The sequence below is a fragment of the Trichechus manatus genome, unplaced genomic scaffold, assembly GCF_000243295.1.
Source record: "Trichechus manatus latirostris isolate Lorelei unplaced genomic scaffold, TriManLat1.0 scaffold00105, whole genome shotgun sequence".
Classification (NCBI taxonomy): Eukaryota; Metazoa; Chordata; class Mammalia; order Sirenia; family Trichechidae; genus Trichechus; species Trichechus manatus.
In genome coordinates this window covers 3,099,338-3,112,657 of record NW_004444041.1, presented here as the reverse complement: position 1 = coordinate 3,112,657, position 13,320 = coordinate 3,099,338, and the positions used below count along the sequence as shown (strand labels likewise).

Here is a 13,320-nt window from a genome sequence, read left to right as displayed (position 1 = left end):
GGATATGGACAGACATTTCACCAAAGAAGGCATTCAGGGGGCTAAAAGACACATGAGGAACTATTCTTAATCATTAGCCATCCGAGAAATGCAAATCAAAACTACAATGAGTTACCATCTCACCCTGACATTACTTGCACTAATCAAAAAAACTGAAAATAGCAAACATTGGAGAGGTTGTGGGGAGATTGGAACTCTTATGCATTGCTGGTGGGAAGGTAAAATGGTACAAGCACTATGAAAAATAATATGGTGCCTCCTTTAAAAGCTAGAAATAGAAATATCATACAATCCAGCAATCCCACTCCTAGGAATATAACCTAGAGAAATATGAACCATCACATGGATGGACATATATGCACCCATGTTCATTGCAACATTATTCACAATCACAAAAAATGGAAACAACCTAAGTGCCCATCAACAGATAAATGGATAAACAAATTATAGTACATACACACGATGGAATTCTACACAACAATAAAGAACAATGATGAATCCGTGGATCATCTCATAATATGGATGAATCTGGAGGACATTATGCTGAGTGAAATAAGTCAATAACAAAAGGATAAATATTGTGTGACACTACTATTATAAAAGCCGTGTTAACTCAGAACCGAAGCCACTCCTGATGTCCACCTTTCAAAGGTTAGAGAGGCCTATCAAACAATAATGCGCATGAGGAACGTGCCTCTTAGTTCAGTCAAGTATATGAGACCAAATGGGCAACACCTGCCAGAAAACAAATATTAGAAGATAGGAGGAGACAGGAGAACTGGACAAATGGACACAGAGAACCCGGGGTGGAAAGTGAAAGGGGGAAAGTGTTGACACATTTCGGAGATTGCAGCTAATGTCACAAAAAAATTGTGTATAAATTTTTGAATGAGAATCTAATTTGCACTGTAAACTTTCACTTAAAGCTCAATAAAATAAATAAATAAATAAAAGTTAAAAAAAAAAAAAACAGAATTTTGTTAAAATCTATGATAAATTCTCCAAAGCAAAATTGATTACAATTTTAGTGTATATTGGCTACTAATATGTCCTCTTTCTTCTCTGTGGCTTTTTCTTAGAATTAAAATTAGTAAGACTTCATCTTATCTGTAAATTTCAAAAAACAAATTATTTCATTATTTTACATACTCACTTTTCTTTCCATAGCTGCCTTCAAAATCTTCCCAGATAGTACAGTAGTAATTTGCTAGAAAGCAGAATTTTATGACCTATGATAGTTTTGAAAGCAGCATCAATCATTCATCAGTAGTAATCTGACAACCATGAGCCCTGGTTTCTTCAATTATATTACCTTAAGCAACTGCACAGAATTTGCAGATCTTAGATCTTTTGTTAAACAAGACACAGAAAGAGATGGATTGACACAATGGCTGCAACAATGGGCTTAGACATAGCAACGTTCGTGAGAATGGCACAGGACTGGGCAGCATTTCGTCCTGTTGTACATAGGGTAGCTTTGAGTTGGAACCAGCTCAACAGCACCTAACAACAACAAGAACAATAATTGGATAGTTTCACATTCTGATAGAATTCAAGTAATATATTTTCTGGAAGAAACCTTACATAAATTCTCTAACACCCAAAGGCCACATTCCATGAAAAGCAAATCTTAGCAGCATTTTCACTCAGTTAATAGGAGTCCCATATTATTATCAAAATGACAAACTTTTGAGTACAACCTCAACTGTCATGTAGCCATATGCACTAATACAGTTCAGAAGGTTTAAAAAATAAAAGCCCATGTCTTTCCTGAAGGTTCACTTTCCTCTTAGAGGGACAGACAGGCATTAAAGGAGGAGAAAGAGGTCATCCGCTTGACAGCTTATTTAGTGTCAGATACCATATCCAGATCATCCTCAGACTCCTCAACATTAAAAGTAGAGCTATAGGTGAATGGAGCATTTTACTTATAACTCCTTACCCATCTATTGCCATCGAGTTGATTCCTACTCATAGCAACCCCATAGGGTTTCAAAGGCTGTAAATCTCTATAGAAGCAGACTGCTACATCTTTGTCCAGAGAAGCCACTGGTGGTTTCGAACCCACGACCTCTTGGTTAGCAGTCAGTCACTTTAACCACTGTGTCACTAGGGCACCTTTATAACTCCTTAGACAGTAGAAATTTCATTGAGTTGATTACAAAAGTTTACTTTCCAAAGGAAATCAATAAAAGAAATAATTTTGCAAATGAAAATTTTCAAGATTAAAAAAAAAACTGCAAATTTTAGTATTTAGCTTCTTAGCATTTTTCCATGAGTCATCAAAAGGCATGCTCAAGTGACAATAGGGATACTAGAGTTTGATTAAATTGCCTAGACCAAATTCCTTCAGATTACAAATGAGGAAGCTCAGGTACATTAGAGAGACATGCCCTAAGTGACGTTGTTGACGGAAAAGCTTGTTTTATATCAAAGTTATGCTGAAACTATTTTATTTTTTTCACAACATCTCTCATAGAATGGGATAGAGCGGAGTTGTAAACTGCAGACTGTAGGTCAAATCCAGTTTACTGTATGTTTTTGCAAATAAAGCTTTATTGGAGCACTACATGATCCCTCATTTACATAGTGTTTATGGCTGTTTTTGCATTGCAATGCGAAAGTTAAGTAGCGGTGGCAGAAATTGTATGACCCACAAAGCTTATAATGTTTACTATCTTGCCCATTTCAGAAAAAGTTTGCCCACCCACGGGATAAAGAATTAAAATAGGGTACTCCAAAATCAAAACCAAATCTGCTGCTGTTGTGTTGATTCTGACTCAGCGAACCTATAGGACAGAGTAGAACTTCCAAGGAGTAGCTGGTGGATTCGAACTTGCGACCTTTTGGTTGGCAGCCGAGCTCTTGCTCTTAACCACTTACAAAATAGCAAAATTGGAGGTTTTTTAGTCTTTGTCAATGTATTTATCAAAAAAATGTTTTGAAACTATACTCTGAATCTCCCAACAAAATAAATACTACGACTATCCATGGATGATATAAAGCATGGTTCTGTCATAAATTACTCTTATTCTTTTTTTTACAAGAGCAAAAATCTAATACCCATAGTATTATGTTAAATAAAGACAGAGTGTTGGTATGGAAGGTCTATGAAAGAGGTATGGATAACATTCTCTGAATTTTATTCCTACATAATAGAGGGAAAATGAGAAAAGAAATAATATTGTCAGCAAGGTGTAATAGATATAACATAATGTATAGTAAAAAGCAGAGGTGATGGACATGCATTTTCTTTCTTGTGAAACTCCCCTACTTTGGAAGTAAATGGTTGTCAGTGCCTGTGCATTTCCTCAACAGATTATACCATGTTGCACAATGGCAGCATTTGTCTTTGGTCTGTGGACCTAAGACATTCAGTATTGATGGGACCTTGTTCAGTACAGGTAATAATAAGGTGGTCAGTCATGCAACTGAAAGATCAAGTTTAAAGTTAAAATTAAAGAGGAATTCCCAGCACTATAGCATTTCATTTTATATAAAGCTCTCTACCAGCCAGGCTCGTTTACTTGTCATAGGTCCCTAAATGAGAACACAAGGTTGACACGAAAGATACAAACAAGTAAGGTAGACTCATTTCACAAAAAAAGAGATAGAGACTTCCAGAAATAGAAACACTAGTATGTACAAGCCTATTAGATGACTTAAAATAATAGCAAAAAGAATAATTAACAAAAGTGTATATAACCTCTATCATGCCATTATGTAAATAACATATCCAAGCAGTAGTTCAAAAAGAGGTCATAGCACCTTACTTCCCAGTTTTCACTGGAGAAGCCAAATTTTAAAAGTCAATACAATGTTTGTGTTTATTTAGTCAAAATTAGTTGACCATTCTAAAATAATTAACTTATAATGTCATGGTTGATTTCTAACATTAAGGAAAATTCTTTTTGATTAGCTATCTATCTGCACTTAGAATTTGGGAGGGAGAGAGGGCAGTTGCTGCAGTGAGTTTTGAAATGTTAAGACTTCAAGGAAAATCTTCTAACTAAATTCCCTTGTGTTGACAGATGAGGAAACTGAGGCTCCGGAAAGCCTGATTACCAGATTTAGAGCTAGTAGGGGAATACCTGGTAGACTAGAAGAAAATGACTCCAAGCTCTTGTTGAAAGTTGTTTGCACAGCAGCACCTTGATTCCTTTACTTGGAAAACCTTCATTCAGTATAGGTATTGGGGTGGAAAAGGAAGCTAAGCTATTCCAAAATGATCCTATTTGAGGACATTTCCTTCAATATTTAAAGATTATCACACATTTTGCTTATATGTGTATTTGTGATACACTAAGCCTACTGACTGGAAGTGATCCATATTTGTGCCCATTCCAAAGAAAGATAATCCAACAGAATGAACAGTATAATTAATATCACACACAAGAAAAATTTTGCTGAAGATCATTCAAAAGTGGCTGCAGCAGTATGTCGACAGGGAACTGACAGAAATTCAAGCTGGATTCAGAAGAGGACGTGGAACAAGGAATATCATTACTGATGCCAGATGGATCTTGGCTGAAAGCAGAGAATACCAGAAAGATGTTTACCTGTATTTTATTGACTATGCAAAGACATTCAACTGTGTGGATCATAACAAATTGTGGATAACATTACGAAGAATAGGAATTCTAGAACACTTAATTGTGCTCATGCAGAACCTTCACGTAGACCAAGAGGCAGTTGTTTTAACATAACAAGGTGATACTGTACGGTTTAAAATCATGAACGATGTGTGTCAGGGTTGTATCCTTACACAATACTTATTCAATGTTGAGCAAATAATCCTAGAAGCTGGACTATATAAATAAGAACACAGTATCAGGATTGGAGGGAGGCTCGTTAACAACCTGTAATATGCAGGTGACACAACATTGCTTGTTGAGAGTGAATAGGACTTGAAGCACTTACTGATGAAGATCAAAGACTACAGCCTTCACTATGGATTACACCTTAACATAAAGAAAACAAAAATCCTCACAAATGGACCAACAAACAACATCATGATAAATGGAGAAAGATTGATGTTGTTAAGGATTCCATTTTACTTGGATCCACAATCATTGTCCATGGAAGCAGCAGTCCAGAAATCAAATGACACATTGCATTGGGCAAATCTGCTGCAAAAGACCTCTTTCAAGTGTTAAAAAGCAAAGAGGTCACTTTAAGGACTACGGCACACCTGACCTAAGCCATGGTGTTTTGAATTGCCTCACATGCATGCGAAAGCTTGATAATGAATAAAGAAGATTGAAGAAGAATTGTTGCCTTTGAATTATGGTGTTGGTGAAGAATACTGAATATACTATGGACTGTCAGAAGAATGAACATATCAATCTTGGAAGAAGTACAGCTAGAATGCTTCTGAGAAGCAAGGATGGCAAGACTTTGTTTCATATATTTTGGACACGTTATTGGGAGGACCAGTCCCTAGAGAAGGCCATCGCGCTTGGTAAAGTAGAGGGTCAGCTAAAAAGAGGAATACCCTCAATGAGATGGATTGACACAATGGCTACAGCAAGGGGCTCAAGCATAACCACGACTGTGAGGATGGCACAGGACCAGGCAATGTTTTATTCTGTTGTACATAGGGTCACTGTGAGCCGGAACTGACTTGACAGCACCTAACAACAACAACAACAAGATTTGAAGCCTATATAGCTATCTTTCTTGTGGACAGAGAAGAGGGAGTGTTATGGATTGAATTGTGTCCTCCAAAAATATGTTGTAATACCATTTGGGGGAATAGGTTGTCTTTGTTATGTTAATGAGGCAGGATAAGTGTAAGGTGTGTTTCGAGTCAATCTCTTTTGAGATACGAAAGAGATTAAGCAAGCAAGCAAGCAGAGGAGAGAGGGGGGAAGAGAGACACCAAACCACATGAAGACTGCCAAGGAGCAGAAGCTCAGAAGAGACAAGGACCTTCCTCTAGAGCCAACAGAAAGAGAACATCTCCCCGTAGAGCCGGCACCCAGAATTTGGACTTCTACCTTCCTAAACTGTGAGAAAATTAATTTCTGTTTGTTAAAGCCACCATTTGTGATATTTCTGTTATAACAGCACCAGTTAACTAAGACAGAATTTGGTACCAGAAGAGTGTGGTGCTGTGCTAACAGGCACCTAAAATGTGGAAATTGTTTTGGAATTGGGAATGAGTAGAGGCTGAAAAAGTTTTAAGGTGCCTAATAGTAAAAGCCTGGATTGTCTTGAAGAGACAGCTGGTAGAATTATGGAGGTCAAAGGCAATTCTTGTGCAGGCTCAGAAGGAAGTGAGGAGAGCTATACAGAAAGTCTCTATCGTCTTAAAGAATACATATGGCATCAACAAAAGAATATTGCTGGAAATGTGGACATTAAATGTGCTTCTGGTGAGGCTTTAAAAGACAATGATGAACGTGACTGGACAATGGAGGAAGGGTGATGCTTTTTATGCAGTGGTAAAACACTTGTCTGAATTACGTTCAAGTGTTTGGTGGAAAGTACAACTTGCAAGTGATGAACTTGGATCTTTGGATAATGAGATTTCTAAGCAAGATCTTAAAGGGGCCATGTGGTTCCTACTTGCTGCTTATAGTAAAATGCGAGACAAAAGAGATGGACTTAAAATAAACTATGCAAAATGAAAACAAAATTTAAAGATTTGGAACATTCTGTTATACAAACTAAGGACACATGTCCTAGAATATTCACCAAGGACATGGCTACACAATCTTTTGTTAAAGAGATTAAGGCTGCGACTGATAGATCAAACCAACTACCACAGCAGAAAACCCATCAGCTTAGACTGAAAGAGACAGAGAAAGGACAAAAGGAAAGAACGCTGTCTGCCTCTTGGAAGTCTACACTCAAGAAACAGACCAAAGAAAAAGTAAAGGACCATCCCTGGAGCAGCTCAGAGATCAGCAGAACTGTTGGAAGAAGCACGGGAAGCAGGGCCTTCTTGGTTTCAAAGGGTGGGGCCACGATATCCTGGATCTCAAAGGGTGGGGCCACAGACTCCTAGGTTTCAAAGAGTTGGATCTTCACCAACTCTGTTCCAGAGTGTTGGGCTGCCTTTAGGGTGCACTGGGGGGTGAGGTCGCTGCCCAAAGCTGAGGGGGTTGTGTTGCCATGCCCAAGGACAGAAGAACGGGGCCTGCTGGGGCTGAGAGGGTGGGATCACCACTCAGATGGACTAGGAGAATGTGGCTGTCCAAAACCTAGGGAGCAGAGTTGCCATTCCAGTGGCCTGGAAGCAGGACTGAAGCCCAGGGCCTAGAAACCTCTACCCAGAATCCAGAGAACATGAGTAATCCTCAGAGTCTGGAGGGCAGGGCCATTGCCTAGATGGTCTCAAAGAACAGGATTATTTTCAAGCCTTGAGAGCTAACGTGGTTTGTTCTGCTGGGTCTTGGACTTGTTTACTGCCCACTATCCCTTCTTTCACTCCAATTTGTCCTATTCGTAATGAAAATGTGTACCCTGTGCCTGTTCCACTATTGTATTTTGGAAACAGATAACTTGTATTCTAGATTTCACAGTTTTACAGATGAAGAGGAATTTTGCCCTAGGATGGAATTTGCCTAAAGTCTCATCCATATTTGATTTAGATGATTCAGAAGATAAAATTTTGCACATGGAGTTTATTTAACATTTTTGGGATGATGTGATAGGTGAATGTGTTTTGCATGTCGGAAGGACATGAATTTTAGGGGGCAAAAGGGTAGAACATTATGGATTGAATTGTGTTTCCCCAAAGTATGTGCTGTGTATGACTGTGGTTATAATCCCATTTGGGAATGGGCTGTCTTTGTTATGTTAATTAGGCACGATTGGTGTAGGGTATATCCTGAGTGAATCTCTTTTGAGATATAAAAGAAATTAAACAAGCAATCAAGCACAGGAGAGATGGGGAAAGAGAGACACTAACCGATGTGAAGATTGCCCCAGGGCAGAAGCTTAGAAGAGATATTGACCTTCCTCCAGGGCTGACAGAAAGAGAAAGCCTTCCCCCTAGAACCAGCATCCTGAATTCAAACTTCTACCCCCCTAAACTGTGAGAAGATAGATTTTTGTTTGTTAAAGTCACCATTTGTGGTATTTCTGTTATAGCTGCACCAGATAACTAAGACAGGAAGGAATGCTTCCTTGGGAGTATAAGGCCTAGTTTATAGTCCGCAGTTTCAGTGACTGGCTTCATTCTTTGACCAGAGTTTATGAATCTCCAAAACTATCATATTTCCTGATGAAAAATTCTATTGCTCCCCCTCAGTTCCCAAAGCCCAACAATGATGCCAAGGGTGATCCACTATGGGCACGTGCTATTTTTATATTCAGTGAAAATTGTAGAATGCTCATTATGCATCAGGTGCTATATACCTAGCAGGAGGAATACAAGAAAATGAAGACACAGACATTTCCTCTAGCAAGGAGGACAGATATAAAAACAAAGGGATCATAATGCAATGTGAAGAGTGCCACTAGTGAACAATATATATCTGCTCTAAATAACATTTGTTCTTCATCTTATAGAAGAGGTGAAATTTGTGTAGAGCTAAAAAGGACAAGGAGATGTATTTGATGTGGAAAAGAGATAGTAACTAATTATCAAAATTTGCAGGAGGACCTACTGCATAATTTGTGAGGCTCAGTAAAAAATTAAAACGATAGGCTTTTGTTCTAAAATTTATAAGAATTTGAGACAGCAACAGCAAAGCATTGAACCAAGTGTTGGGCCCTTTCTGCGTTACAGGGCTCTGCCTATGTGATGCCCATGAAACTGGCTCTGATTTTCACACTAGGCAAATGGCAAATCCTTAGACCTGGCTAAAATACTGGAGGCATATATGTGAGTGTATCAGGGCTGGCAGGAGATGAGAGCTGGAACAGTAGACTGAAACCAGGTTGTTTCGACAGATTGCATTACTTACCTACCAACCAAAGTTATCCATCTTTCCTCATAATAGGCCACCTGTTTTGTGCTGGTATACGTCCCTCAGGCAAAGTTACCCTACCTCAAGCTCAGAATTTACTTGATTAATCTATGAATACAGATTAATACACTGAGTATTCCCATTGCCAGTGATTGGTTTAGTAAACCAAAAAAGAAAAAAAACAAACGTGTTACTGTCGAGTCGATTCTGACTCATAGCGACCCTATAGGACAGAGTAGAACTGCCCCATACGGTTTCCAAGGAGCACCTGGTGGATTTGAACTGCTGACCTTTTGGTTAGCAGCCATAGCTCTTAACCATTATGCCACCATGGTTTCTGATTGGTTTAGTGGCAGCCCCAAATTCCTCTTTACATATTTCCCTCCACAGAGTACTAGAAACCACATATAATCATGTTTCAGGAATCGACCTGAGAATTTCACAATTCCCACAAAATAAACTCCAGCAGTGACACTAGATATCACCTATAGTATCCACTATATTTGTTTAAACGTAGTCTGTTTTTTCTCTGTGTCTATTTTCTGGTGAATTATTGTTTTCCTCTTATGTGCATATTAATTGCATTCTGTACCTTAGAGGGTTATTCAACATTAATTACTGGCCCCTTCTGTATAAAAAGTGACAACCTCTGTGATTTATCATTGGAGAATATTATCAATTATTGTGCTCTCCAAAATCCAGAAGAAAATATTTTACATTTCAGAGTTAATATTAAAGTGATATGTAAAAAATATGCCACGCCCACTACTTAAATTTGTTTGGGTAATTATGTCACTATAGATATAAAATTTTAATATCTGCTGAATACAACATCAGCTGAATTACATGAATTTTAATATATTTTATCACATAGAGTAGTATCTTGCAAGATTTGGGTTTTTTTTTTTATCAAAGCATATTTTATAACTGAATCTTTTTATGTATGCAGATATATCGTTTCCATATCTAATTCTTAAAGTTGTTTCCATAAAATTAGTATATTTATCATGGCATACTTATTTACATAAAATAGTTTCTCTTTTAAATCTTATTTAAAAATGGTATTTATCTAGAAATTTCACTGTAATTTGCCCTATTTATCAACTTAGGTTATAACTTAAAATTGAGCATATACTGTGTTCAAGGTATTGTGCTAGATACCGTACAGAATTTAATAGTGAGTAAGAAATCTACACACAGCTTACATTTCATACAAGGTATAAGAATAAAAATGACCTTCACAAAAAAAGACTAAATAAGACACTATAAGGATGTGAACTCAAAGAATGTTATACAAAGTAGGGGACATGTAATAATAAAATTGTCATATTATTGAGCTGAACAGGGAAGTTTTCAGGAAAAAGTGGCATATGAGGTAGGCACATGGGATAGAAAGAATCTGTTTAAGCTGATATTGAGAAAAGTACAATTCAACAAGTATTTTTTGAAGGAGTTACTCCAGGAAGAGGAGCTTGTAGAAGCAATGGGAACTTCAGGAAAAAGGGGTGGTTCCATTTTGTGGATGTTTGTTGTGTTTGTCGTTGGGGGCTGTTGAGTTGATTCTGACTCATAGTGACCTCAAGTGACAGAATAGAACTGCCCCATAGGGTTTTCTTGGCTGTAATCTTTATGGAAGCAGGAGTAACTATATGCAGCTAATGAGGGGAAGTTTTCATTTAGTGGGGCCTTGAAGGCCAGTCTGCAGAGTTTGTATTTAATTAATTATTTTTAGAGAGTTAACAACCTTTATAAACTTCAGAATATCATGGTCACTCCTCTATTTGGGGAGGTTAATCAGTTACCAATGTGAAAAATTATTTGAGCTATGTAAGGAGCAAAGGCAAGCGATCAGTTTGGAGGGGATATGGTAAACATAAAACCTTGCAAGTGTTAGCAACTGACTGAATTTTGAAGTAAGAAAAATTTTGAATATCCCAGTTGGCCAGGAGAATGAATGGTGGCATTATCAACAGAACTAGGAAAATCAGAAGAAAGAGTTGGTTTGTAAGATAATATGATTAGCTCTGTTTAGATGATTTATAAATTAATAGGAACTCTTAGGGTCCACAGTCCAGGATATGAGTGACTACCTGGATAATTAGTGAAAAGTCAATAGTTTTGTATATGCCAGCATACTATGTAATTCACTACATACTAGACCCCACTTTAAGTGCTGTGATATTAAGTAGAAAATTAAAAAAAAAAAAAAAAAAACTCTCTTCTCATGGACCTTACACTTTAGTGGGAGGAAAAGCAATGAAGGACACTGAGAAGGAGCGGCCAGTGAAATAGTAGGAAACCCAGAGAAATGATAGCTCAGAAGAGAAGTAAAAAATTGTTTAAAGAAAGAGAAAGTGATCAACTGGGCCAAACGCTACTGGTGGATTCGGAGAAAGACAAACGTATGGTCATTAGATTTGGCAAGAAAGAAGTCATCGGTGACTTTGTGAAGAATCATTCTGAGACAGGGGTGAGGATAGAAACCTGACTGGAATGAATCAAGAAGAAAGGGAAGAAGACAAAATGGACAGTGACTATAGACAGTTATACAACTCATTAGAGGAGTTTGCTATAAAGGAGAGCAGAGAAAAGGGCTCAAGGCTGGAGAGAAAAGAAGGGTGAAGCAGTTGTTTTGAAGCATGTAAAATTGTAGTTTATTTATATCTTGAGAGGAAAAGTTTCTAAAGAAGGAAAACTGAGATTAAGTAAGTAGAGGAAAGAATTTCTAGAATAATGTCTTTGAGTAAGTGAAAGGCAACGGCATTCACCATACAAGTGGGAGAGCTTGATCTTAGATAGGAAAGGGACAGTTTGGAAGACAGTGTTTATGGATCCAAATACAGGGATTGGGGTATTTGGTGATGGGAACATATGGAGGATGAGCCTCTTAGGTTCTTACTGCTTCTGGTCTCCATCTCAGGGAAATTAGAAATCAGGACATCAGTTGAGAGTGAAGACAGTTTTGTGTAAGTCCCATAGACAATTGGAAACATATTATTTTATAATAGATTTAAAGGAAAAACAATCTTAGAATAATTTTGTACTACAGTGTACCATATTTTCATGCAAATAACACATGCCTTCTACATTTGCTTGCCAACTGTGCCCTCCCCTCACAAGGTATTTTTATAAGTGCAGCTATACCAATTTTTTTTTTTCATATGTTGCTATAAAAAAAATAGCATAGTGCACTTACAAAAATATTTGAAGAGGGGAGGGTGTGGTTGGCAAATAAATGTAGAAGATGCATGTTATTTGTGTAAAAATACAGTAGTATGCCATTTTTAGCAACATTATACAGTATAAGATGATATAATGTCTATAAGATATATTGATTTCTGACTCTTGTGAATTCTAAAATAATGTTTCAATGCCCCTAATGTCCATCAATATGAAAGTAGTGGAATGCATCATAATACATCCACCCTAGGGAATATTATGTAGCTTTTAGAAAAACATTTATGTTAGATCTATATCTATTGGACTGGAGGGATTTTCTATATGTCTTTGTCAAGTAGGAGTAGCCATTTGCAATGTATTGTATTTATTGCCAACCAAGATTTTATACAAACAAAAAAATTATGTCTTGTGTATATTTTTGTGTATCATTATTAGTATGAAAGGAAAAACGTGAAAGGATACATATCAGGCTATTAGCACTGATTATCTTTTTGGTGTTGAGAATGAAAAGATTATGGAGGAATCAATAGTTCTCTTTTTATATATCTTACCACTGTTTCACTGATAAAAAGGAGTACATAGGAGAGTTCTGGCAAAATGGCGCTCTAGGCAGAAGCATCATGCCGTCCCTCCACAGCAAAGATCCAAAAAACTAAGCTGAACAGAGAATACAACAATCCTGATACCCTAAAACATCAAATGAAGAGATAAAGAACTCAGCCAAGCACCAAATGGAGTGAGAAACTGACAGAGAACAGAGAGTGAGGAGAGATTCATGCAGAGGTCCCCTACCAGCTAACGCAGCATGGATCCGCCATATTGGACTCCTATCAGAGACTAGCAAACAAGGGGTATGAGAAAGCACCCTCACAGAGCGTCCAGCAGGTGACAAAACAACTGGTAATTTGCATTATACGCTTTCCCACCCCCCACCCTTCTTCACCCTGACTCCGCCTCCTCTGCTTCCCGTGGTCACAATCTCTTGACTGGGAAACACCGGCTGCTTGGATTCCACACACCTGAGCGGCCCTGAATGGCTCTCTGAGTGCCATTTTTTGGCTGCTGGTCTTGCTTTTTTCTGCTTCATTTGATTTCCTCCTTACCTCTCACCACCTCCCCCTCCTTTCGCTCAAATACCTGGCTCCGTGCGCCATCTTTGCTTCTTCCTGAGGGGCTGCAGAGCTCTGGTAATTTGTGATATACGCTTTCCCACTCCCTA

At 37.9% G+C, this 13,320-nt stretch overlaps 1 protein-coding gene across 3 annotated transcripts in view; it reads left to right on the top strand.

Moving 5' to 3' along the window:
* Window positions 1–13,320, top strand: part of CFAP299 (cilia and flagella associated protein 299) — an 807,700-nt gene that overhangs the window by 414,490 nt on the left and 379,890 nt on the right. Inside the window, exon 5 of one of the 3 annotated variants that reach the window (XM_004383109.1) lies at window positions 3,956–3,959. The exons of the other annotated variants lie outside the window; for them this stretch is intronic. Coding sequence (XP_004383166.1) covers window positions 3,956–3,959 — 4 coding nt within the window. The remainder of the gene's footprint in view (window positions 1–3,955; window positions 3,960–13,320) is intronic. 3 annotated transcript variants of the gene reach the window in all.